Below are 26,919 nucleotides of genomic sequence, written 5' to 3'. Positions count from 1 at the left end.
CCGGCCCCCAAGCCCCATTTTCCTCCATGCTCCCACCTCCAGTGTCTTCCCTTCCCAGCGCTGCCACTGGCGAGGGCGGCACTGAGCTTTCTGTCATGGGCGGCAGACGACCTTGCGTTGCACTTCCTCCCCCGCCTTCTGCCTCTCCCAGGGCGGCGGCGGAGGGGCGCGGAGGCGGATGGGCGCGGCACCCTCCCACATTCAGGCCCCCTCCGCGGGGCGTGGGGCGCGGGGCCGGGACCCCCAGCCCCCACCTGCGCCGGGCCCAGCTCCCAGCATGCACGCGGCGGCTCCCTGAGCGCGCCAGGTCCCCTTCCTGCGCGCCCCCTCCCCACCTCCCCCGCACCTGCTCCTCCTCCTCGGTCCCGCCCAGCGCGCCGCAGCCGGATCCCAGGCGCTAGGAGGAGAGAGGGGGCGCTGGCGGCGACACAAAGGGCGGAGCGGCGGGGCCAGGGCCTGGGAGGCATGGACGCCGAGTACCCTGCCTTCGAGCCCCCGCTCTGCAGCGAGCTCAAGCACCTGTGCCGGCGGTTGCAGGAGGCGTACCGCGAGCTCAAGGAGGACCTCACGCCCTTCAAGGATGACCGCTACTACAGGTGGGCGCGGCGCGGGCGGCGGGCGGCGGGCGGCGGGCGGCGGGCGGGTCTTCCGGGCCTCAGTCCCCAACGGGACCCCGGCGGCTCCCCGGGCTTGGCCTGGTCCAACCCTCGGCCGGCGGAGCTCACGGAAGGGGCCGGGGTCAGGGCGCGGGGCGGAGAGGGACCGGGGAGGGGGCGGCGAGCAGGGGTGCCGGCTGCGGCGCGCAGTTTCCGGGGTCCAGGGCAGCCCCGCGACCCGGGCAAAGGGCCGATTTCCGTTCCGCAGAAACCGAGCCGACGCTCCCGCCTCTCGGGAAAGGAGCTGCGGGTTCTGGCTCCTCCCCGCGCCCCGCGTCGTTCTCCCCCCGCGCCCGCCCCGCCGCCCCCGTTCGGGCCTCAAGCAGCCGAGACTGGGGAGGCGACCGCGCGCGCTCCGGCGTGGGGAGGAGGGTCTTGGCCGCAGCTCCGAGCGCCCCAGGCCCTTGGGCTTCGCGGGACGCCTCCGGGGCTGGGGCGCCGCGGAGGGCTGGGGGCGGACGGGCGCGGCGGGGAGGACCGCGGGACGCCATGCGGGGACACCCCGGCTGGGAGCCGCGGTGTTGAACTTGGTTGTGTGCATCTCCGTCTCCCTCTCCTGAGACCTGGGGGAGGGCGGTGGGAACTGCAGACCCTGGCGCTGGCGCCCGCCCCTTCCTCTCTGCGCTTTGCGGTTCCGGAGGGGAAGGAAAGTCTGTCCACCGCCAAAGGCCAATTTACCCAAATTGGTCGATTTACCCAAATTGGCGGTGTCGGGACAGGACCCAATCGCAAGTCAGTAGAAAGCTCCCTAACCCCACACCTCAACCTTCCTCATCTGTTAAATGGGAAGCCCGAACCAGAAGGTCTCCGAAAGCTGAGGTTTAATCATAATTTACTCACTCTGTGCTAAGGATGGCCAGGGTATTTATTGCACTGCAATGGGGAACGGGTGGTCGTCATTTCTGTAAGACCCATCCTGTGCTAATAATCATAGGTATATGTCCAGAAAAAGATATGTCACACTTATCCTCACATCTGTTCACAAACCTAGTGCCTTCTCCCGGGCTGATCAGCAACGCAGCGGGACCGTGGTCATGGTTTCTGAGTGAAAAAGACCATTTCAAAAAAATGTAAAAAAATCATGTGACGTAGCTTTTGGGCGAGCCTGGAAATCTATCTAATGCAGCCTCCTGAGAGACCTGAGGGTATGGGAAAAGCACCCAGAGCTTCATATCATTCTTGCATAAGATTATGTCCAATCTCCTCTTCTACTAGTTCCCCACCCCTGTCCCTTACTCTGGTGGTGGTGGTGTTCTCTATCTATCTATCTATCTATCTATCTATCTATCTATCTATCTATCTATCTATCGAATCTATCTGTTTGTCTATCTATCTTTCTATCTATCTTATCTATCTATCTATTTTTTGAGACAGGGTCTTGCCCTGTCACCCAGGTTGGAGTGCAGAGGTGCAATCTTGGCTCACTGCATCTACCTCCCTGGCTCAAGCAAACCTTCTACCTCAGCCTCCGGAGTAGGTGGGAACCACAGGCCCTTGCCCCATTACCAACTAATTTTTGTATTTTTTGTAGAGATGGAATCTTCCTGTATTGCCCAGACTGGTCTCAAACTCCTGAGTTCAAGTGATGCTTCCACCTTGGCCTCCCAAAGTATTGAGGTTACAGGCATGAGACACCATGCCTGGCCTTTTTTTCTTTCTCTGTACTTTCTTTTCCTGGGATTTCTTTGACAACACAGCTAGTGAAAGTGGAATGATAGCAATGCAAGTAGCCAAGAAGAGAACACACCCCAGTGGTTAATCTCCATCTTTATTCATTGACCAATTTATTCACCTGGTAGTTACTGAGCATCTTTTATGCTCCTGCTGTTGTTCTAGGCATCGCGAATACAGCGGTGAGCAAGACAGGATCTCTGCTGTCCTGGAGCTTACAGTAATAAACCTGAGAGAGTGACAAGGTGCTGCCACACAGAAGGTAGTCAGGTGGGGCTCATCTTGAAGGTGACATTTTGTCAGAGAACTGAAAAATGAGGAGGTAACCAGACAAGGAGGCAGGGAGGAAAGTCCCAGAAGAGGAAGGAGAATTGCAAAGTCCCTGAGGCCATAAAAACATAAAACGTTCAAGGCATAGACAGAAGACCAGCAAGCCTGGAGCACTGTAGTCAGAGAGAGAGGCAGGGCCAGCCTGTGAAGAGCCTTGAAGGTCAGACGAAGGAATGTGGATTTCATTGGGATTGCAATGTGAAGCCACTGGAGGATTTTACACAGGGGCAGGTGACATGAGCAGTTTGGCTGCCTGTCCTACAGCAAGCATTTGAGTCTTTGCTCCAGGAGCCACTTCCTCAGTTGAGTTGGAGCTTGAAGACAGATTCGCTGTGATTGGGAGTGATTAGTGATGGGTTCTGCACCCCCTGCCATGAGCACAAGTTGACTGCAGAGTACTTTACAACGTTTTGTACAGACAGGGCAGTTAGGCTGAATCACAGTCTGTTTTGTAGTGAGAAGATGTTTTAGATCACTGAACTGTCTTCAGCTCCATTGAAATTTTCTATCAATGGATTGTTGCTGTACAAAACGAGGTGAAATACTCTTGGGTTTCTAAGTTGGGAAGCTGCTAGTTACAGCTCTGCATCTGTCTCACTAGAAGGTGAAATTGCTACTACGATTTTGGCTCCTTCTCTTCTCACCGTCTTCATTTCCTTATTGGTGATTTATGAGTAAAACGCATCAGCTCTGTTTTCCCTAGAGGACCAGGGACTCACCTCACGTGGTTGGCAGTTTTCTCATAATGGGATGAAGCAAGGAACACAGCTGCTAAAGCTCCGTTTACAAAACATGGTTTGCCCCTCTGTTTGCCAGCATGGCTGTTTGCATATTTGCTACATAATTTGGCATCAGTGAAGAGATGCAGCTATGTGATCAAAGAACTCATGGCCATTTTCACAAAATGAGAGATGACAGTCGTACTTCCTGTCAGGAGAGGGAAGGTGGAAAAGCAGTAGGCCAAGGATCTGTAATCCTGATTCTAGCCCCGGTTCTACCCTTTGCTAACTCCCCAGCCTTGCGGGGAGTTACTGAGTTTCACTGGACAATCAATCAGTTTCCACATCAGGATAAAGGAACCCGTAACTCTCACCTTCACAAGGATTTTGTAAGACTCAAACACTTTACGAAGAGAACACTAAAGACGTATTCAGATACAGATAACAGAAAAACCACAGCGAAATGTCTAAACAGTAAGGAAATGGATTGGGTTGCTGATCCAGCAGCTTAATGATGTAATCAAGTTCTTTCTTTTTAACTTGGTAGCAGTTGGCTGCTAATAACCATTTGGGCTACTGCTTCTCATTCACATTCATGGGGAAAGCTGGCTGGCTTTCTATGGCTGTCTCCAAAAGAAAAAGAGAAGTCTGTAACTTGAAGTCTACAGAAAACTCCTTGAAGCTCCTCTACACCACACCAAAATGGTAACAAGAAAAAGACAGACGTGTTAACAAGGACATGGAAAGTTCACGCATTGAAGGTGGGAAGGGAAATTGCTATCATCACCGTGGAAAACCACTTGGCAGCAGCTACTGAAGTTGAACATACACATCTCCTCAGGTCCAGCATTTTCTGTCGGATGTATGCCCTGCAGAAATGCATATATGGAGGCTGGGTGCGGTGGCTCACGCTTGTAATCCAAGCACTTTGGGAGGCCGAGGCGAACGGATCATGAGGTCGAGAGATCGAGACCATCCTGGCCAATATGGTGAAACCGTCTCTACTAAAAATACAGAAATTAGCTTGGTGTGGTGACGCTTGCCTGTAGTCCCGGCTACTCAAGAGGCTGAGGCAGGAGAATGGCTTGAACCCGGGAGGCGGAGGTTGCAGTGAGCTGAGATTGCACTATTGTACTCCAGCCTGGTGACAGAGCGAGACTCCATTTCAAAAAAAAAAGGAATGCATACATGGGGCCATCAGAAGACATGTACTAAAAAGGTTCGTAACAGCACAAGTTGTAATACTCCTAAACTGGAAATTAGCCAGATACTGAAAAACAGAAGAATGGACGAAGGCAACCAGGCAAGGTGACTCACGCCTATAATCCTAGCACTTTGGGTGGCCAAGGCAGGCAGATCATTTGAGCCCAGGAGTTCCAGACCAGCCTGAGCAGTGTAGTGAAAACCCATCTCTACAAAAAATTCAAAAATTAGCTGGGTGTGGTGGTTCACAACTGTGATCCCAGTTACTTGGGAAGCTGAGGCAGGAGAATCACTTGAACCCTGGGGGAACTGGTAAGATTAGGGATTCTCAATGCTGGCTGCACATCACAATCGTTTCGATTTTTTTTTTTTGAGACAGGGTCTCACTCCTGTCACCAAGACTGGAGTGCAGTGGTGTGATCATGGCTCACTGCAGCCTTGACTTCCTCGGCTCCTCCCCCTCAGCCTCCCAAGTAGCTGGTACTACAGGCATGCACCACCATACCCGACTAATTTTTTTGTTCATTTGAATTTTTTAGTAGCGACGAGGTCTCACTATGTTGTCCAGGCTGCATTTGAACTTCTGAGCTCAAGTATATGAGGGAGTTTTCAAAAATACAGACCCTCAGGCCCCACCTTTGAGGATTCAGATGTAATTGGCCTGGGCTGGATCTCTGCCAGGGTAGAGAGCCATGAAGGATGAGTGAAATATCTTAGAGCAGGCCAGGCGTGGTGGATCACACCTGTAATCCCAGCACTTTGGGAGGCCAAGGCAGGCGGATCACCTGAGGTCAGGAGTTTGAGACCAACCTGGCCAACGTGGTGAAACGCCATCTCTACTAAAAATACAAAAATTAGCCCAGCGTGGTGGCAGGCACCTGTAATCCCAGCTACTCAGAAGGCTGAGGCAGGAGAATCCCAGGAGGCAGAGGTTCCAGTGAGCTGGGATTGCGCCACTGCACTTCAGCATGGACCGTAAGAGCGAGACTCGGTCTCAAAAAGAAAAAAAAAGGAAAAGGAAGGAAGGAAGGATCTTAGAGCAGCAGCTGAAGGAAGAGAGGGAGGGAGGGAGGGACAGAGGGAGGAAGAAAAGAAGGGAAGGAAGGACAAGGAAAGGAAGGAAGGAAGGAAAAAAAAATCTTAGAGCAGCAGCTGGAGACACCTGGGGCACCCACCTCCTCCTCTGACGGGTTTTCCAAGGGGCAGCAGTATTGGCAGCCAGGTGCCATGGCCCCCTCTCCCCACACAAAGCTCAATGGCTGAGCTTTGACCAGGTTTCATTCAGGTTTAAAGGTCTGGGAGTCATGTTTTCTATTTGAGGCAAACCTGCGTTTCTCTACCTTGAGGCCTCTGTACTGATTTTGATGTAAGCATTTCAGAGGGCCTCATCTTTTCTCCTCGTTTTCAAGTTGATGGGTACACCTCGGTGTAAGTGTTGATTGACAACTCTCTCTGACTTTTGTTTCTTTTTTGCGGAGGAGGAGACAGTGAGTGTCCCTGATGAGACTGGGATTTTATCTTTTTTTTTTTTGAGATGGAGTCTTGCTCTGTCCCCCAGGCTTGAGTGTAGTGGCCTGATCTCAGCTCACTGCAACCTCTGCCTCCTGGGTTCAAGCTGCTTCAGCCTCCCAAGTAGCTGAGATTACAGGCATGTGCCACCATGCCTGGCTAATTTTTGTATTTTTAGTAGCGAGCATGATGCCCAGGCTGGTCTCGAACTCCTGACCTCAAGTGATCCACCAGTCTCGGCCTCCCAAATTGCTGGGATTACAGGTGTAAGCCACCAGACTTGGCCTAGGTATTCTTTTAATCACACAGCCAGAGGCTAACATATTCCGAATCTCATATACAGTATTGGTCATACTTAGGTCTATAATGAACATCCCTTGAGTTATATTTTGTCAGATATTAAAGTTGTTACCCTGTTATTATACCTTATTGTGTACTGGGTACTCGACCAAGTATTTCCATGCATCATCTTATATAATCTTCCCAACAATCTTCAGAGGATAATGAAGTCTAGAAAGACCAAGTAGCTTGTCCGAGGTTGCATTTTCAAGCCAGAATTCAAACCCAAGTCTGTATCGTATGCACTTATCAGATTTCCTCCTGGTGGTTACCCAGGCTTAATTATTTTTCTGTGTACCTTGGGGTAAGTGGAACTGTTGCCCATACAGCAGAGTAGGTTTTTTTGTTGTGGCTTGTTTGTTTTTGAGACAGAGTCTTGCTCTGTTGCCCAGGCTGGAGTATGGTGACGTGATCTCGGCTCACTCCAACCTCTGCCTCCCGTGTTCAAACAGTTCTTGTGCCTCAGCCTCCTGAGTAGCTGAGACCACATGTGTGCACCACCACACCTGGCTAATTTTTGTATCTTTAGTAGAGAATGGGTTTCACCATGTTAGCCAGGCTGGTCTCAAACTCCTGGCTTCAAGTGATCCTCCTGCCTCGGCCTCCAGAGTATGTTTTTTTAAGCCACGTCTGGCTCTGATTTGAGAGGAGAAAATAAGGATGCTAATTTCCTGGATAGCAGAGCAGGTATAAGCATCCCATCTGTTCTTCCTGGTCATCATTTGGCTGCAGCGATGACTCAGCTCTGGCAACTGAAAGACCATCCTTTGCCAGAGGAGAACAGGCCACAAGGCTGGCCGGACACCTGAAGCTTGAAGCAGGCCTCGTTCCCAAGATGTGGAGGCTGGGGCTCTGGGTCCATCTTCTAGGGCTGCAGTAAGAAAACACCACAGACTGCAGGGCTCAAGCAGCAGGAATGTATTGTCTCCCAGTTCTGAGGCCAGAAGTTCAAAATCCAGGTGTTGGCCAGGTTGGCGCCTCCTGAGGGACAGTCTGTCCCAGGCCTTTTTTCCATCTTCTGGTAGCCTCAGGCTTGGCTTGTAGATGTCTGTCACCTCCCTGTGTCTTCACATCATCTTCCTTCTATGTGTGTCTGTGGCTAAATCTCCCATTTTTCTTTTTTTTTTTTTTGAGACAGAGTCTTGCTCTGTTACCCAGGCTAGAGTGCAGTGGTGCAATCTAGGCTCACTGAAACCTCCACCTCTAGGTTCAAGCAATTCTCCTGCCTCAGCCTCTTGAGTAGCTGGGGCTACAGGTGCGCCTCATCACGCCTGGCTAATTTTTGTATTTTTAGTAGAGGTGGTGTTTCACCATGTTGGTCTTGATCTCTTGACCTTGTGACCTGCCTGCCTCGGCCTCCCAAAGTGCTGGGATTACAGGCGTGAGCCACCGTGCCCTGCCAAATCTGCACTTGTTATGGGGATATCAGTCACACTGGATTTAGGGCTCACCCTAATGACTTCATTTTAGCTTGTTCATCTGCCAAGGCCGTATCACCAAATAAGGCCACGTTCACAGGCACTGGGTGTTAGGACTTCAGCATCTTTCTGGGGACATAAGCCAAGGCATAACAGGCCCTCCTTGAAAAGAACAGCTCATGTGTTGATACAGGGCTGTGGATTTTGGCTCCTCTCTGCCAGTATTTTCTAAACATAGCAGCTGAATGTTTGATGAACAAGAGTCAGGAGGACTGGGCGGGTCCTGGTGTGGATCAGTCACTGTGCTTCTTGGAAATTGGATCTGCACATCTTACAGGATGATCTCGGATCCCTCCCAGCTCTAAAACGGAGGTAGCAGATGACAGTACAGCTGGGTCTGGATCAGGGTGGCTCTGTCTGCCCAGCAGAAGTGTCTGAAATCTTCACTGTGTCACCTGAGTTGCCTGAGGTTTCTCAGGTGCAAATTGAGGAGGGTGTGTGTGTGTGTGTGTGTGTGTTGGGGTGAAGGAGAGTGTGCAGTAAAGGCCGAGGAAACAGGCTCTGGCCCAGCTCAGGAGCTGTTGGGTCAGAGAGAGGGTGCTCAGTGCATCCTGACTTGAAAGTCTAGTGTTCCAGGAAATCCCTTGGTCCCAAAAAAATCAGGATGGTTGTCACCCTAAAGGTGCAAAACAGCCTGGAGGGGATCAGGATACAAGGAGCCCTCCAGGTTAAGCCAGGCTGAGTGAGGCAGGGTTGGAGACTCAGACAGATGAGCCATCTGCTAGGGTAGTGTGTGTGCGCGGGGGTATCACAGTCAGGTCATGGGCAGAAGGCGGCTGAAACCCAGCTGAGCAGTACAGAAAGGGGACGGGGTGCTTGTTTCCCGATTTCTTCAGCCTCAATGACACTCCCTTCCTTGAGCCTCGGGACAAACCCCTGAGTTCTTGCGCTCTGGGGTCTTGGTCTTCCGCCTTCCTTCCAGCTGGCTAGTTCTCTTTTTTTTTTTTTTTTTGAGACGGAGTTTCGCTCTTGTTACCCAGGCTGGAGTGCAATGGCACGATCTCGGCTCACCGCAACCTCCGCCTCCTGGGTTCAGGCAATTCTCCTGCCTCAGCCTCCTGAGTAGCTGGGATTACAGGCACGCGCCACCATGCTCAGCTAATTTTTTTTTTGTATTAGTAGAGACGGGGTTTCACCATGTTGACCAGGATGGTCTTGATCTCTTGACCTCGTGATCCACCCGCCTCAGCCTCCCAAAGTGCTGAGATTACAGGCTTGAGCCACTGCGCCCGGCCTCTCTTTTTTTTTTTTTTTTTTTTTTTGAGACAGAGTCTTGCTCTGTCGCCAGGCTGGAGTGCAGTGGTGCAGTCTCAGCTCACTGCTCACGGCAACCTCTGACTCCCTGGTTCAAGGAATTCTCCTGTCTCAGACTTCCGAGTGGCTGGGATTACAAGCACGTGCCACCATGCGCCCAGCTAATTTTTGTGTTTTTAGTAGAGACGGAGTTTCACAGTGTTGGCCAGGATGATCTCGATCTCCTGACCTCGTGATCTGCCTGCCTTGGCCTCCCAGAGTGCTGGGATTACAGGCATGAGCCACCGCGTCTGACCTGGCTGGTTCTCTCGCTCTTCTTCTTGGCTCAGCCCTCATTGCCCTTCCCCAATCAATGGCCAGCTCTCTGCAAGGCCCGCCCATGACCTCAGGGCTGTGCTTCTCAAAGGGGAGCCCCCTCCTGCTTTTTCTATAACAGCAACTATGTTGTAGTCCCTCCTTTCCTGTCCTGAAAGGAAATTCCTTGAAAACGTCATACATGCTTCCGTAACTTTAAAAAATTAAATTACCCTAAATGTCACCTAAACAAGCAATGAGAGAAAAGTAATTTGTAAGAAATAGCATGCATTTCAACATGAAAATGCTCTGGCAACACTACACTAAAACGAAAGTGCCCCTAGGAGTGATGATTTAGGAAGCTGCCACCTTAGACCACCACAGGGAGAGGCTGCTGCCCGCCACTCAAGGGCCAGGCAGTTCTGCAGGCCTCGTTCCCCTCCCGCTTGCTCAGCCGTGGGCTTCAGGGCACTTCTGTGCCTACTCTGAACGTCTCTGCCCCAGCGTTCCCGCCGCATCCCGCTCCCTTCCCTGCCCTAGGTTTACTGGAGTTGTGAGGTTGAGGCCATGCTTAGGATATCAGGACAAAGCCCCATTGTTCTGTATGCTCAAGGCCATTGCAGAGGATGTGCGTGTGACCCTGGGACCCACAACTGCACAGGCTCATCATGTGCCTTGGACTGGCCTTCCCCGGCCTTGCCCAGCTTGGAAAGTCATGGCAAATGACGGGTCTCACTGGAGCAGCGCTTGGTTTGCTGTGTAGGAAGCAGCTGGAGCGAAGGGGTGGTCGCCTGCCCCCGGAAGCAGAGCTCTAAAGGCGAGAGGCAGGCACGTAAAGAGCAAGGCTGTCCCCTTTTCCGGCTGCTGTGAGCTGCGGGGGCACATGGGCGGGTGGGTGTTGTCCTGCCTTCTCTGTCTGCTGGGGACACATGCTGTATAGGGGCACGGCTGTGCTCTTGCCGTTCTTTTCTTTTTTAAAGTTTTTTTGGTGGTGGTTTTGTTTTTTAGAGATGGGATCTCACTACGTTGCCCAGGTTGGAGTGCAGCGGCTCTTCATAGTACAGTCATGGTGCACTACAACCTGGGGCTTCTGGGCTCAAGCGATTCTGATTCTCCCACCTCAGCCTCCTGAAGAGCTGGGGCTCTGGCGTCCCATTCTTTTGAATATACCCGCAAGGCCAGGAAGGTGCCCTCTGTGCTGTGTCTGTTCATGGTGCGGTACAGCCAGCAAAGTCCTGTGGGCATTCAGCCTTCAAGTCTTGTCAGGACTTAAAGACGGAGTTTTGTTCCTAAGTGAAGGTAATGATCAGTTTCCCTGGCTTATCTGTCTGGCATGACCAGGGCAGTGTTTCTGATGTGTAAACCCATACTCTTTGGTGAACAGAGCCCCCAATTTAGGATTCAGGCCAACAAAGATTACTTCCAGCTCAATCTGGAAAGGGCAAGCATGCTCCTGCCTCAGGATAAGTGAGGAGCTCCAGAACTGGCATTCTTCTAGTGGAGACTGTCCTCAGCTTCTGCAAGGGGAAATACAAATCCAAACCCCCTTCCCGCAGGCTGCAATAGGAATGAGAACATGTTAGAACTTTGCTGTAGTTCTCATCATTGGCAGCTGTCTTCGGGACATCTAGAGGCATTGATAGTCACTTTATAAAGATATGGCACTCCAGTATTTAAGACCGTCAGTTGCAAATATTAGTTTCAGCCAAAAAGGTGAACTTAGTACAAGAAATACAGGGATTGTTCACAGACCAAAGGGCAGAAATGCAGCTGAACCCCAGGAAGGAGCTGGAGCCAACGTGGCATGGATTCCATGGGTGCATCTTCAAAACATCTCTTGCCAACGCCCCAGACTATGGGTTATCACATTTGCTGTATGTCAGAGTCCTTTAGGGAGCTTTAAAAAATACTGATGCCAGGCCAGGCGCGGTGGCTCAAGCCTGTAATCCCAGCACTTTGGGAGGCCGAGGTGGGTGGATCACGAGGTCAAGAGATTGAGACCATCCTGGTCAACATGGTGAAACCCCGTCTCTACTAAAAATACAAAAAATTAGCTGGGCATGGTGGCGCGTGCCTGTAGTCCCAGCTATTCAGGAGGCTGAGGCAGGAGAATTGCCTGAACCCAGGAGGCGGAGGTTGCGGTGAGCCGAGATCGTGCCATTGCACTCCAGCCTGGGTAACAAGAGCGAAACTCCGTCTCAAAAAAAAAAAAAAAATACTGATACCAGCTGGTTGTGGCGGCTCATGCCTGTAATCCCAGCAGTTTGGGAGGCTGTGGTGGGTGGATTGCTTGAGCCCAGGAATTTGAGACCAGCCTGGACAACACGGCAATGCCTCATCTCTACAAAAAATATAAAAATTAGCTGGGCGTGGTGGTGTGTGCCTGTAATGAACCATGGCTGCAGTGAACCATGATTGTGCCACTGCACTGGGTGACAGAGTGAGACCCTGTCTCAAAATAAATAAATAGGCCGGGCATGGTGGTTCATGCTTGTAATCCCAGCACTTTGGGAGGCTGAGGTGGGCAGATCACCTGAGGTCAGGAGTTTGAGACCACCCTGGCCAACATGGTGAAACCCCATTTCTACTAAAAATAAAATATTATCCAGGTGTGGTGGCATGTGCCTGTAATCCCAGCTATGCGGTGTTGAAAAAATGCGTGCTTTGAATGAAGAGACTTTCCAAACAGGATTTGTGTGAGCAACATGGCTGTTTATTCACCTGGGTGCAGGTGGGCTAAGGCCGAAAAGGGTGTTAGCAAAGGGCAGTGGGATAGGAGTTGGTTTTAGAGGATTGGGTAGTTTTTTGGGGGGCGAGGGTGTTGCAGAGTAAGTTCAGTTACAGTGGTGGGGTTAGGGGCAAGGAGATACATGACCACAAGTTCAGTTACAATGGCAGGGTTGGGTGAGAGGCATTTACATTATCATAACAGTTAAGGTGGCAGGGTTGGGTGAGAGGTATTTACATTATTATAAGAACAGTTAAGATGGCAGGGTTGGGTGAGAGATATTTACATTATTATAAGAACAGTTAAGGTGGCAGGGTTGGGTGAGAGGTATTTACATTATTATAAGAACAGTTAAGATGGCAGGGTTGGGTGAGAGATATTTACATTATTATAAGAACAGTTAAGATGGCAGGGTTGGGTGAGAGGTATTTACGTTATTATAAGAACAGTTAAGGTGGCAGGGTAGGGTGAGAGGCATTTACATTTTCATAACAGTTAAGGTGGCAGGGTTGGGTGAGAGGTATTTACGTTATCGTAAGAACAGTTAAGATGGCAGGCAGGGTTGGGTGAGGGCCTTGTCTGGGAAAGCTTCGCTGGGCAATCAGGGACAATGGCGAACGCAGGCAGGGGGTGGGAGACATTAGCCGAGGCAAGCAGGACTTCAGACTTTCAGGCTCCAGGCTTGCATATGGAGACCTGACACTTGGGAGGCTGAGGCAGGAGAATCATTCGAACCCAGGAAGCGGAGGTTGTGTTGAGCCGAGATCGCGCCACTGGACTCCAGCCTGGGTGACAGAGTGAGACTCCATCTCAAAAATAAATAAATACATAAACGTAGATGCCTAAGCCCTACTTCAGCTTTGACTGAGTTAGTTTTGGGTTCAGCTTGAGCACTGGGTTTTTTTTAAAGCTCCCCAACCGATTCTAACTTCTGCAGATACTGAGACCCGTTGTCTTAAACTCATTTACTTCTCTGTCCCTTCATCTCATCTGTCCTGGGGCCCCCAATCTCTGATCAATACCAATACTCTTGTCTCATGCTCATGCCACCCATTCAGCAGGAGGAAAGTGCCACCAGGCAGGCGTTCCTGGAAGTCACCATTGACACAGGATCGCCCCCCTCGGCTGGGGCCTCAGCGAAGCCCTGAAATCCTGCTGGCTTTTCCCAGGCTACTCATTTCTCCCGTCTTTGTAACAATGTTTCTAAACCTTCTCTACCTCCTTGCACTGGATCCAGTTGATGGGCCTCCCCAGGCCCCCTTGACCCTGCCCATATCCACCTCCCAACTCCGTCCCTGCCCCTGGCCCCTGGCCCCTGGCCTTGCCTCCCCACGTGACCTCCTGGGGCAGGCCCTGCCGTTCCTAGCCTCTGCCCCTTCCACCCAACAGACCGAAGAGCTGCTTCGGTGCTGACTGATGTGGGGGCTCGTTCACCCCATGCTGACTGAAGTGGCAGCCACAGGCCTGGCTCCCCGGGACTGATTGAGGGCCAGGTAACATCTCCCGGATGTGTAGGTCAGACTTTGGCCGAGGGTGACAGTGACTGGACAGAGCTAACAGACTGTTTCCGAACACAGGAGCTTGGAAATAAACCAGCCGTGTTTGTCCTGAGCTCTGGCCAGCATGCACCCACTGAGATGTACTCTCCTGCCTCCTGTCTGACTCCATCCTCTCTCCTTCTTTCCCTGGGATTGTACCACTCCCAATAAAATGGACATGGAAACTCTTCCCCTAGGTTCTGTTTTTGAGGGAACCCAGCTAAGACATTCTTTAAATGTTGAGGCAGTCTTGCCCAGTAACTCATAGAAAAGCATGGGCCAGAAGGAGGGTGGCCAGCGATCCTGGTGTGCCTGGAACTGAGGGCGTCCTCGGGACATGGGACTTTCAGTGCTCATACTTGGAAAGTCTCGGACAAACCAGAATCAGCGGGTCGCCTTGCCAGGTGACAGGAACTCTCTCAGCTTCCACCTCCAATCCTGTGCTCACTGGCCCTCCAGCTCTCTTCCCTCGCTTCCGTGGGAAGGTGTCCTCATTCTCTAAACGATGAGGAAATGGGTGTCTTATTTCGAGGTAGCCAGCAAGCCCAGGGCAATCTTTTGTTCAACACACAGGGGCTGGGTATCTTTCTCTACCAGGCTGGGGCCAGGTCCTGGAAAGAGGAGGACGGATAAAGGCTTGCACCATGAGGTCGTAGGAGATGACGGTGGAGAGGTGCTACTCAAACACTGAAAATAAATTCAAATACTTGTTTTAGTTGGATGACTTAGGACTGATAAACCACCCAAGGCAGAGAAGGTGAAGGGTGCTGGGAGGCTGGAGCCTCCTTCCTGGTAGTACCAAGGGCTTGTGAGTGGTAATGGCCTTGCTGTGCCAGAGAGGCAGGGAGGGGCTTGCCCTACTCACCAGGCTTTGTTATTGCAGATTCCAGAAACCAGCAGGGGCCACAGAAACTAGGGCATTTGCTTTAATGGTGGCAAAGGGGATAAAATGAGGGAATATGTGTACACCTCTTAGCATATAGTAAACTTTAAAGCGATTCTGAACATTGTGTGCATAATTTTCTCACCTGTGGGGATGAAGAAAGGAGAGGATGCAAATATGGTTGTTTACAGACTTGAAGGCTATGGTGGTGCCAACCTAAATAACACAGAGCGGCTCTCGAAAAGAAAATATTTATTTGGGAGCAAAGCATTGCAATGGGAATACGCATTCCACAGTAAGCTCTGTGCATAGTCAGGGTGGTCAAGGAAAACTAAGGTTTTTAAAGAAAAAATGAAGAGAATTACATAATTGCTTTAAGATAATTATCCTTGGCTACAAGGATCAGTAACAAGGGTGATGCCAATTTGAGGTTGGACGGGCAGTGGCTGGGCAGGTGTTGTTGTGGAAGTATTTTTTGTGTGGAAGGTGGCGATGGCCTTTAATGCAAGGTTGTGGTTTTGTAGGATCTTTTGTGATGGTTTTATCAGGCATTTATGCATAAGACTCCTCTTCGCCAAATGCAGTGACTTGTTCAGAGGGAGGAAGCAGCTGAAGTTCACGGGCCTGTTTGGTAAGAGCGCTTGGTGGCTTAAAAATCACTGCTCCCTGGTGGCTCATGCCTGTAATCTCAGCATTTTGGGAAGCCGAGGCGGGTCGATCACTTGAGGTTGGGAGTTCGAGACCAGTCTGACAAACGTGGTGAAACCCCATCTCTACTAAATATACAAAATTAGCCAGGCGTGGTGGTGCATGCCTGTAATCTCAGCTACTCAAAAGAGGCTGAGGCAGGAGAATCGCTTGAACCTGGGAGGCGGAGGTTGCAGTGAGCCAAGATCAGACTATTGCACTCCAGCCTGGGCAACAAGAGTGAAATTCCATCTAAAAAAAAAAAAAAAAAGACTCCTCTTCATGGCCTTCCCTAACCGATTTGTCAGGACTGTTTTTTTTCTTTAACACAAGTGACTCTATTTTGATTCTGACAATTTTCCCATTCCCTCTTTTGATCAAGATCTTTCTCCAAAAGCATCACTGATCAATCATCCTGTAGGTAGGTTTTGATGTCTCTCCGTGCTTGGATGGAGCTGTCTTGGGTTGCTGCTCTGGTCCCATGTTGGAGGGCGTGAGTGGTGGCCAGGAGTCAGTGTCAAACCCTTTCAGCCACATTTGAGCAACAAGGGAGCTTTGAAGGGAGCGGCTGTGAGGCTAAGTCTACTTGGGGTTGACTGTTAAGTTCAGTTTTGTCTATTTTGTAGTATTTTTCCATCATCTTAAAGTGCTGGGCCAGCATTATTCTGTTAGGAGTTTGTACTTATGCAAAAAATTTCGTAAGTAACAGATAACAAAGTTTAAAAAGGGAAGATACAAACTAAAATTAATAGTAATATGACAGAGCCAGTTTGTATAACAGTTTTCAGCCATGAATCTAGGCTTAAAGGCAACTGATTGAGTAAATCAAATGCCCATTATCGTGTCAGGGGAAAACGTGGGCAGTAGAATGGGTAAGATTCTCATTCTAATATGAAGTCTTCTTCTGACATCTTGGGAGGAGCTGTCCACAGCATGAAAACATCAACCTCTCATCCTGGTTTGCAGATTCAGTGTTTCTGGTAATGGCAGTGGGTGTTTTGGTGATCTTTTTGTGTGACCCTACATAAGGGTGAAACTTGCTTCTTTTTCTTTTTTTCTTTTTTTTTTTTTTAAGATGAAGTTTCACTCTTGTTGCCCAGGCTGGAGTACAATAGGACGATCTCAGCTCACCGCAATGTCCGCCTCCCCGTTTCAAGTGATTCTCCTGCCTCAGCCTCCCGAGTAGCTGGGATTACAGGCATGCGTCATCATGCCTAGCTAATTTTTTTTTGTATTTTTAGTAGAGACAGGGTTTCTTCATGTTAGTAAGGCTGGTCTTAAATGCCCGACCTCAGGTGATCTGCCTGCTTCAGCCTCCCAAAGTGCTGGGATTACAGGCGTGAACTACCATGCCCGGTCGAGACTTGTTTCTTAAAATGTATCTAGTGTCATCTTCCTAGGTCTTAGGAAGAGAGTACTTCCCAGGTTTAGTAATTTCACGGAACAAAATAGGATTGGAGAAATCTAGAAGAATTCAGAATCTAGTCTAGTCTACAGGCAGATAGCAAGAACTTGAAGCAAATGTACAAAGCTACCACTTACAGTTTTTATGGTGTTTTATGGTTTTTTTAAGAAGGATTTTTAAAGCAGTATTACCACTTTCTCTTCACATTGATCACATCGGAATCTCAGATTTAAAAACCTCTGGAAGCTAGGACAAGACTTTAGATTTTACCTAGTCTTAAGGTTTTTGAGCCTGCCAAGAAGTGACAGTTTTAATTTATATACTAGAAGGCTGGGAACCCTTGAAGTCAAGCATTCTATACACATTTAAAATATGACATTTCAACCAAAGCCTTGATAAAATAACTCATGTCTCTAATTGTATCCTGCTGTATAGAGAAGGCAGATTTTTACTGGGCTTATGCAACTAACCATATTGTCATAATAATACTCAGAAATGGTTTCCAAATTTTGGAGGCGTCAAGTAGGAAGAAAAAGCAAATGCTTTCACCTCTGTTCACGAAAGTACACTTTACCAAATTGTTATAAACTACAGATAGCTTAAGAAAGAAAATTGGCCGGGCGCGGTGGCTCACGCCTGTAATCCCAGCACTTTGGGAGGCCGAGGCGGGTGGATCACGAGGTCAAGAGATCGAGACCATCCTGGTCAACATGGTGAAACCCCGTCTCTACTACAAATACAAAAAATTAGCTGGGCATGGTGGCGCACGCCTGTAATCCCAGCTACTCAGGAAGCTGAGGCGGGAGAATTGCCTGAACCCAGGAGGCGGAGGTTGCGGTGAGCCGAGATCGCGCCATTGCACTCCAGCCTGGGTAACAAGAGCGAAACTCTGTCTCAAAAAAAAAAAGAAAGAAAATTGCCTTAAATCTGGAAAACAAAACATTTAAGTTAAGAACCAATAGTGGTTTAAATAAAAATCATACAAACATTATCTTTTTCAATTATTTAATTTTATGTAATTAATTTTTGTTTTGCTTGATCTGATTAGCAGTTTCTTAAAGCCATCAGTTTATTTGAGTTCTGGGAGTTTTATTTAATCCACTGGTCTTAAAATTACTATAAATGTGTTCAAGAGTACTTGTTAGGGTCTTTTCCATGAAAAGCCATTTTGGACTATAGCTAATTGTAAATGTTTTTAGGGACAAATCAAAACAATAACTGTGGATGACAAAACACAGGATAGCCAAGGTTAAGAACCTGACAAACATTTATTATAATCAGGAATTGCCAAGGAAATACAGTAATTTCTTTTATACATAACGTTTTAAGATAGCAACCAGCATCATGACTGACAGCGTCACATCAGGACCATTAGACTTCTACACAATTTACATAATCTTTAGGATACTCACATCAATAACATCTCTACAAATATAACTTTAAAGCAGATTTAACATGACAAGTCAAACATGATTGATAATGTATTATCTATGTTTTGAAACATTTGTATTGATAACATATCCATAAATGTAACTGAAAGAAGAGCTACTATCACTGATCATTTGCCAATGTTTCCCATGGAGCAAGTGAGCCTAATCATTTACTATCACTATGAGATGAGAGATGCATTTTTTATGCTCTCCAGGGGCCTAACTGGTAAATTCCCAAGTTAATTTTAGGTCAAGAGACTTAATTTAGAATTTTGATATTGGGGAGGCCTGCCGAAGATGTCAAAAAATTTACAATACTTGCTCAAGACAGGATCACAGCTCACTGTGAAATAATCGTTTTTATTTAAGCAGAGTGGTAATTGAAAGATTTTAAAAGCAACACAGAAAGGTATGTGAAAATAAAAAACTTTAACCCATTTAAAACTCAGTTTTCCTGAGAAATCAAAAATCTAATAGAGATAACACAGGAAGTTACCCTAATAAAATATAAATTCTTTGTTTTTTGGGGGACCAGTGGCCAAAATGTGAAGAGAAACCTCCTGCAGTGTGGCTGGTTTTCCTTATGGAAGCCCATTTAGATAACTGGGAAGTTGAACCTGATGAAGGTTCTAGATGTTGAGTGTACACTATATTACAGAGGAAAATAAACAAGAAAACTAGTACTTTGAGCAGGGGATTCATAGATCTTAGAGAAAGTGAGAGCATGTAAAGTTTCCTTGTTAAATAGAACAATTCAGACACATCCAGAAAAGCCAAGACAAGCTCGGTGGCTCATGCCTGTAATCCCGGTGCTTTGGGAGGCTGAGGTAGGTGGATCACCTGAGGTCCGGAGTTTGAGACCAGCCTGGCCAACGTGGCGAAACCCCGTCTCTACTAAAAATACAAAAATTAGCTGGGCTTCGTGGCGGGTGCCTGTAATCCCAGCTACTTGGGAGGCTGAGGTGGGAGAGTCACTTGGACCTGGAAGGTGGAGGTTGCAGTGAACTGACATCACGCCACTGAACTCCAGCCTGGGCGACAGAGCAAGACTCCACCTCAAAAAAAAAAAAAAAAAAAGCTAAGAGTACAGAATCATAAATTATACTGGAGGAAAAGATCTTCAGGTCTTCAAGATAAACATTTTAGCACTGGGCCATACAGCAGAGTTAGAACTGAAAGGAAAAGTTACAGGCGCTAATAAAAAAAAGTTGAAGGAGAGAGTTATCATCTCAGAACTTATCAAGGGAAGAAAATGCTGAAGGCAGTGATGCATGACCTGCCAATCATGCTGTGAGATACAATCAAAGCTGAACTTCTGAGAGATGAACCTAAGAAGCTTTAAGATGAAAACTCTGCCTCAAGAAATGAAATTAGCATTCTGAATGAAAAAACAACATTTCTGTCTTGAAACGAGAGAACTTAAGTGGCTCTCAGGAAAAAATGTGGCAGAAATAGAAACTGTCAGCTAGGCACAGGGACTCACGTCTGTCATCCCAGCACTTTGGGAGGCTGAGATGGGTGGATCACTTGAGCCTAGTTAGAGACTGCTCTGGGCAACGTAGTGAGACCCCAGTCCTAAACAATAATTAAAAAATTAGCCAGGTGTGGTGGTGCATGTCTGTGGTTCCAGCTATATAGGGGGCTGAGGCAGGAGGATTGTTTGAGCCTGGGAGGTCAAGGCTGCTGTGAGCCATGATTGTGCCATTGCACTCCAGCCTGGGTGACAAAGTCCTTGTCTCAAAAAAAAAAAAAAAAAAAAAAGAGAAAAAGTTGGAAACGAATCAGACATTTAATGAACATCTATTGTTTAATTTAACATGGAACTTTAAGATTTTAAATTACATAAAAAGCTTATATAGGCTGGGTGTGGTGGCTCACACCTATAATCCCAGCACTTTGAGAGGCTGAGGTGGGCATATCACAAGGTCAGGAGTTCAAAACCAGCCTAGCCAATGTGGTGAAACCCCGTCTCTACTAAAAATACAAAAATTAGCTGGGTGTGGTGGCGCATACCTATATTCCCAGCTACAGCTACTTGGGAGGCTGAGGCAGGAGAATCACTTGAACCCGGGAGGCAGAGGTTGCAGTGAGCTGAGATTGTGCCACTGCACTCCAGCCTGGGCTACAGAGTGAGACTCTGTCTCAAAAAAAAAAAAATGTATACCATTTACAAAATCTATTTATTTTTAACAAATATACCTATATTGCTTATTAAAACTGAGATATTAGACAAAGCTAGTCATCACTTAGTTATTTCTCTGTTAACGTTTTTTTTTTTTTTTTTTTGAGACAGCGTCTTGCTTTGTTGCCCAGACTGGAGTGCAATGACGCAATCTTGACTCACTGCAACCTCCGACTCCCTGGTTCAAGTGGTCCTCCTGCCTCAGCCTTCTGAGTATCTGGGATTACAGGCACACACCACCACGCCCAGCAAATTTTTGGATTTTTAGTAGAGACGATGTTTCCACCATGTTGGCCAGGATGGTCTCGACCTCTGACCTCATGATCCACCCACCTTGGCCTCTCACAGTGCTGGGATTACAGGAGTGAGCCACCGTGCCTGGCGTGTTAACCATTTTTATAGCCTGTGTGTATCAGGTGTGAACCTAAGAACCTGAAAGTTAAGTATATGGTTATTTTGTCAATAACTCAGAAGATACAGCTATTTTTATTAAACCAACAATATTAAATTAGTCTTACTTATCAAAGAATTGTACAAAAAATTATTTTAGGCAGGGTTTACAGTTTTATAATCTTTGCATGAAACCCTAATACCTTAAAACATCTAATGAAGATGAATATAAAACTGTCTGCCAGGAAACCCATGCTAAAACGTATTAATATGTTTACAGTTTTGAAGACATTTTAATTTTTACTTTATCAACAATTTAAAAACTAGTTTATTAAAGATATACTTAAGTCACATGAACTAAAAGGCATTCAGGCTAATTAACACAGAGAACAAGTCACACTTAATGTCATCAATAGGTTCTTGGAAACTGTGACTTAGGTGAAATAACATCCAGCAGGTCCTCAAATAATGTCACTTTGTTCAATGCTGTTTCATTATTATTATTATTATCATCTTTTGAGATGGAATTTTGCTCTGTTGCCCAGGCTAGAGTGCAATGGCACTATCTCTTGGCTCACTGCAACTTCCACCTCCTGGGTTCAAGAGATTCTCCTGCCTCAGCCTCCTGAGTAGCTGGGATTACAGGCCCCTGTCACCACACCTAGCTAATTTTTGTATTTTCAATAGAGACAGGGTTTCACCATGTTGGCCAGGCTGGTCTTGAACTCCTGACCTCAGGTGATCCACTCGCTTCAGCCTCCCAAAGTGCTAGGATTACAGGCGTGAGCCACCGCACCCGGCCAGTGCTCTTTCATTATAACATTGATGAGGAAAAAAATTGGGTTCATTATATATTGTTTGGTTCAAAGTCACAGGTTCCAACAATCTATTCACAACGTAAGTGAAGATTTACTATATTTTATGTGAATGCTCATTCATCTAAGCCAATCTGAATAGAATTGAAAGGTCCATGCTAGATCTTACCATGAAGACACAATGTAAAACATAACGCACATACATATGTGTAAAATGCACTGAAACACAGAAATATCTTACATCTTTCATTTTAGAATTTTAATCATGAGACAATAAAAGATATAAACTCACTGGTTTATACAAGATAGTTGGATCCAAATTGTATTATTGACAAAATTGGAACCTGTTCACATGTCTGAACTTTATTTACCCTGATAGGTAATCTCATGAAGACTGTGGACCAAGATTTTGGACAAAGCAGTTGTTTTTTAAAAATCTCTTTTACTCCCATTCTTTTTCTTTTTTTAAAAATGAGCTTAGGGTTACATTTTCAAGGTTTATATTTTAGCTAGGACTGGCTGAATCGTATAAGGAAAACAAATTTTCTAAATAGCCTTCAACTAGTAACAAATGTATCTTTTGTTTGCCAATCTAGTTTGCTTGGTTAATGTGAACAGGAAAGCATTTTAGCAGGGGTTGGTTGGTTGGTTTGGCTTTTTATTTTGGGTCCCTGTGTGGCACAAAATTTATCTTTTATGCCACATAGAGACATCTTATATTATTGCTCTGAGCTCAAGATTTTGACTTGTTTCATCTGTGAGCCTAACTTATAAAGACTTATTGAATTTTTTCCTTTTAGACTATTGATCCTTCAACTAACTTTCATTACCCTAAACAATTGTTAGGCAAAAAAAAATTTACCTTAAAAGAGATGTGAGACATTGATCACCACCTGCAGCAGGGTCTGCCCTGCAAACCCTGACTGCGATGGATGAATAAAATACACTCACATACGAAGTATAGTGAAGAGTGGGCTACGGAGGTCGGCAGCTGCTCTCAGAGGGCGATTGCAGCTATCTCCTCAAATTTATTTAGTGTAGATTTCATAACAGAGGTTCTAAGTCAACAGGCTTGTGGATAACAAAAGCGTTGGTTTTCCGGCCCACAACAAACACCATTAACCGGTAATCCCCTCCCACCTTCTCCTGAGAGGGCCATCTGATACAAAGTTTACATGTGTAAACAAGTTGTTAGAGACAAAGAAACGTGGGGTAAACAGACTTAACTCGGGAAGCCTCTGTTATCCTTAATTTTCACCCTATGACCTAATGCTCTAAGTAAACAGCTGGCTGCCTTCAGGCTGTTCCCTAAACCTTTTGGCCTTCCAAAGGTTTGAGACTATCATCTCACAATTTTCCCTAATATTTCCCTTAATAAAATTTTGCCAACCACCCTGAGTGAATCCCAACAGAGATGATTCTTAGCTCTAGGTTGGTTTTTGGTTTAAAAAATCTTGGCTTGAATGCCCTAAGCAGTGAGTTTTATCTCAAGGCCAGTAGAAAAGTCAGTAGATTTAAAGTAAGCAGAAAAAAACAGACATAGAGAATTTAGAAGACTCTACATGCTAACTCTATAGTTGTAGAGGTGTTTTTAGAGAGTTTAGATAATGATCATTTGAGTTCTGAATGGTTCTTGATGTAATTTGTCCATTAGTTTAAAAATGTGCATGAAAAGAAATCATAATATACAGCTGGAGTCCCAGAAAACTTGACAATGTTTAAGAATCCCATTCTGTTTTTTAAATTTATTTTTAATTTATATTTATTTTTTTTAAAGATGGGGTTTCACCATGATGGCCAGTCTGGTCTTGAACACCCGACCTCAGGTGATCCACCCACCTCAGCCTCCCAAAGTGCTAGGATTACAGGCGTGAGCCACTGCGCCCGGCTCCCATTCTGTTTTTTATTAATCTCTCAGGAGCAAAGGAAATCCTATAAATTCTGTGAGAGAATGTCAAGAGTTTAGACAGTGTTTAGATAGTGGTGACTGCCCTAGTGGCTTTTAACCAGCCATCATGTGCCCACCATTTAGAATGTTTATTTTTCTCTTGGAAGCTTTTCAGCAACAAGCAAGGGAAAAAAGACCAATCATTTACAGACACATATAACTAAACCAAAATCAGAGTAGTCACAAGCTTTAACTCAGCATGCAGATCAAACAAAATATTAAATTAGACATGCAGAAAGAAGCAAAAGTAAATTAACCAGAGAAGACACGTCTTAAGAGACAGAATGTCAATTCTCTACAAGCCAGAGTACTCAAACCAGCATGTCTTTCTACGAAAAAGGACTTTGCAGAAAAGACAAAAAATATTTTATCATTCAGTAGGGATGTAAGGCAGCCTTTTTTTTGAGATGGAGTTTCGTTTTTGTTGTCCAGGTTGAAGTGCAATGGCGCAATCTAGGCTCACTGCAACCTCCACCTCCTGGGTTCAAGCAATTCTGCCTCAGCCTCCCGAGTAGCTGGGATTACAGGTGCCCACCATCACTCCCAGCTAATTTTGTATTTTTAATAGAGACGGGGTTTCTCCATGTTGGTCAGGCTGGTCTCGAACTCCTGACCTTAGGTGATCTGCCCGCCTTGGCCTCCCAAAGTGTTGGAATTATAGGCATGAGCCACAGTTCCCAGCTAAGGCAGCCTTTTTAAAGTCAGGCTTATAACTGAAACAAATCCATAATAATGTAAAAAAGCCACTACCAAAAAGAGGGAGAGTGGGCCTGAAGGAAGACTCACCATGGCCAGAAAGGCAAAAGCTGTGCCAGCAGAGAGTTCAGAGGGCTCAAGTGAGTACCTCACACCCGTTCCAAGAATCATCACTTCCTTCCCATAGTGATCCTTTTCCTGATTCCACTTCTGACACATTTGTGTTAACCTAAATAACAAAGAGAGAGTGAGGCTCTCTAAAAAAACTGATACTTATTCAGGATTAGGGCATTGCGATATGTAAATATGTGTGCTGTAGTCAACTCTGTGCCTTTTCAGGGAGGTATCAAAAGATGAAGGTTTTTAAAGGAAGAATGGGGAGGATTGCATAATTATTTTGAGTTAATTATGTTTGGCTACAAGGATCAATCACAAGGGGGATGCCAGTCTAAAGTTGGACAGGCAGTTACTGGGCAGATGGCATTGCAAAAGTGTAATATTGCAATGGTCTTTGTGCAAGATTATAGTTTTTATAGTCTTTTGTTACAGTTTTTGTTTTCAGGCATTTATGCGTGAGAATCCTTCTCTTGATGGCCTTCTCTGGCTCTATTTGTCAGGATTTTAATTTAATTTTATTATTATTATTTTTTGTGACGGTGTCTTGCTCTGTTGCCCAGGCTGGAGTGCAGTGGTGTGATCTTGGCTGACTGCAACCTCTGCCTCATGGTTCAAGTGATTCTCATGCCTCAGCCTCCTGAGTAGCTGGGATTACAGGTACCCGACACCACACTCAGGTAATTTTTGTGTTTTTAGTAGAGACGGGGTTTCGCCACGTTGGTCAGGCTGGTCTTGAACACCTGACCTTGCAATCCACCCACCTCGATCTCCCAAAGCGCTAGAGTTACAGGCGTGAGTCACTGCACCTGGCCTGTTTTTTTGTTTTTAATACAAGTGACTCCATTTTAATTTTGAAAGCTTTCACAGCAGCTTATCTTCAAAGGTGGTGCAAGAGCATGAAAACCAGGAGGTGAGGCCCGCCTTGGCCTCCTAAAGTACTGGGATTACAGGTGTGAGCCACCACACTCAGCCCCATTCATTCTTTTTTAATGAATTCCCAGCCTCAGGTATTCTGTTATGGCAACACAGGATGGACTAAGACACCAGCACAGTTGAGCCTTCAGATGACCACAGTCCCAGCTGTCAGTTGACTGCATTTTCAAGAGACACCCCAAGCGAGAACTGCCCAACTAAGCTCAGTTAAAACACAGAACCATGAGAAATAATCACCTTATTTCAAGCCATTATAGTAGGTCACATAAATGCTCCCAGTGGTCCTCACCTCCTGGGTTTCATGCCCTTGCATGATCCCCACCTCTTGAGTGTGGGATGAACCTAGTGACTTCCTTCTAAATAACAAAATGGAGTGAAAGTGGTGAGATGTCATTTGTGAGATTAGGTTTAGAAAATGGTGACTTCTGTCTTGCTCTCACTCTCTGGCTCTTCTCGTTTTCTCACTCTGAAGAAGCAAAGCTACCATGTGGTCAGCTGCCCTATGGAGAGCCTCATGTGGCACAGAATTGAGAATGATCTCCACAACCCATGAGGAGCTGAAGCCTGCCCACGGCCACATTGTGTGAGCGTGGTGGTGGACCCTTCCCTAGTCCAGCCTTGAAATAACTACAGCCCCAGCCGCCACGTTGATTGCAGTTTTGTGAGAAATCCTGAGCCAGAGGACCCAGTTAAGCTGCACTGGATTCCTGACCCACAAAGGCTGTGAGACAACAAATATTGTTTCAAGCCACTAAGTTTTGGGGGCAATTTGTTAGGTAGCAATAGACAACTAATAGAGATACTATATTTTAACATAGTTTGTTATACGTAATGAGTAATGGGAACAAGTACTATGACAAGAAAGCAAAAATAATAGCCTTACATTGTCAATACCTGCTGAGCAGAAGAATGCCTGTGCTCCTGGTGTTATAAAACTTGGTGAACACGATAAAGCATTTGAACCACTAAGAGTGATCTTGCTCCTGAGGATCAGTGCTTAGGAGTTAAAGGAGCCACTGGAAAGCAAGCCCCTTTGCTGCAAGTGGGCCAGCAAGGCGCAAGCCCTCCTTCAAATTATGGGAGGGAGGGGCTCTGGGGAAGGTAGTGAGATGAGGGAACGAAGCACCACAGGAAGCACCTCGGTTCGTGCTGTGCTTTTTGGAGAGAGGATGAGTCAACTGAAGATGGGTATCTGGGAACTGCCAAAGCCACAGGCCAAGAGATGTCTCTACCATCAGCTGTCACCAACTACAGCTGTGCTTAAGGGGAAGTCTGGATTGTGAGATTTTCCTGTCTTGGAATGAAGACTAGAGAATTAGAATTGTTGGTAACGAATTCTTCTGTACTCCCTGCACTGAACATGCAGTTCAGTTTCCTTTTTATGAAATCTTCCATTTATGGGCGTTACAGATTGAAATTCATATGTTGAAGCCCTTGCTCCCAGGAAGACTGTATTTGGAGTAAGAAAATAGTTAAGGCTAATTGAGGTTATAAGTGGGGCCCTCATCTGATAGGACTAGTGTCCTTATGAGAAGATACACTGTCGCCCTCTCCCTCTCCCTTTCTTTGCACATGCTCGCTGAGGAAAGGCCACATGAACCAAACAGACAGAAGTCATTGCATGCTAGGAGAAAGACTTCACCAGAAACCTAATTAGCCAGAACCTTGATCTTGGACTTCCAGCCTCTAGAACTTTGAGAAATACATTTCTATT

At 46.7% G+C, this 26,919-nt stretch overlaps 1 protein-coding gene across 1 annotated transcript in view; it reads left to right on the top strand.

Annotated features, from left to right (window-relative positions):
* The first annotated feature begins 447 nt into the window (after positions 1-447).
* TMEM181 (transmembrane protein 181) overlaps positions 448-26,919 on the top strand; it is a 108,858-nt gene continuing 82,386 nt past the window's right edge. Inside the window, exon 1 of the mRNA XM_021670173.2 lies at positions 448-596. Coding sequence (XP_021525848.2) covers positions 466-596 — 131 coding nt within the window. The 5' untranslated portion in view covers positions 448-465. The remainder of the gene's footprint in view (positions 597-26,919) is intronic.

The sequence above is a fragment of the Aotus nancymaae genome, unplaced genomic scaffold, assembly GCF_030222135.1.
Source record: "Aotus nancymaae isolate 86718 unplaced genomic scaffold, 86718_ANA_hifiasm-v0.15.2.pri h1tg000040l, whole genome shotgun sequence".
Taxonomy (NCBI): Eukaryota; Metazoa; Chordata; class Mammalia; order Primates; family Aotidae; genus Aotus; species Aotus nancymaae.
This window is presented reverse-complemented; position numbering and strand designations above follow the sequence as displayed.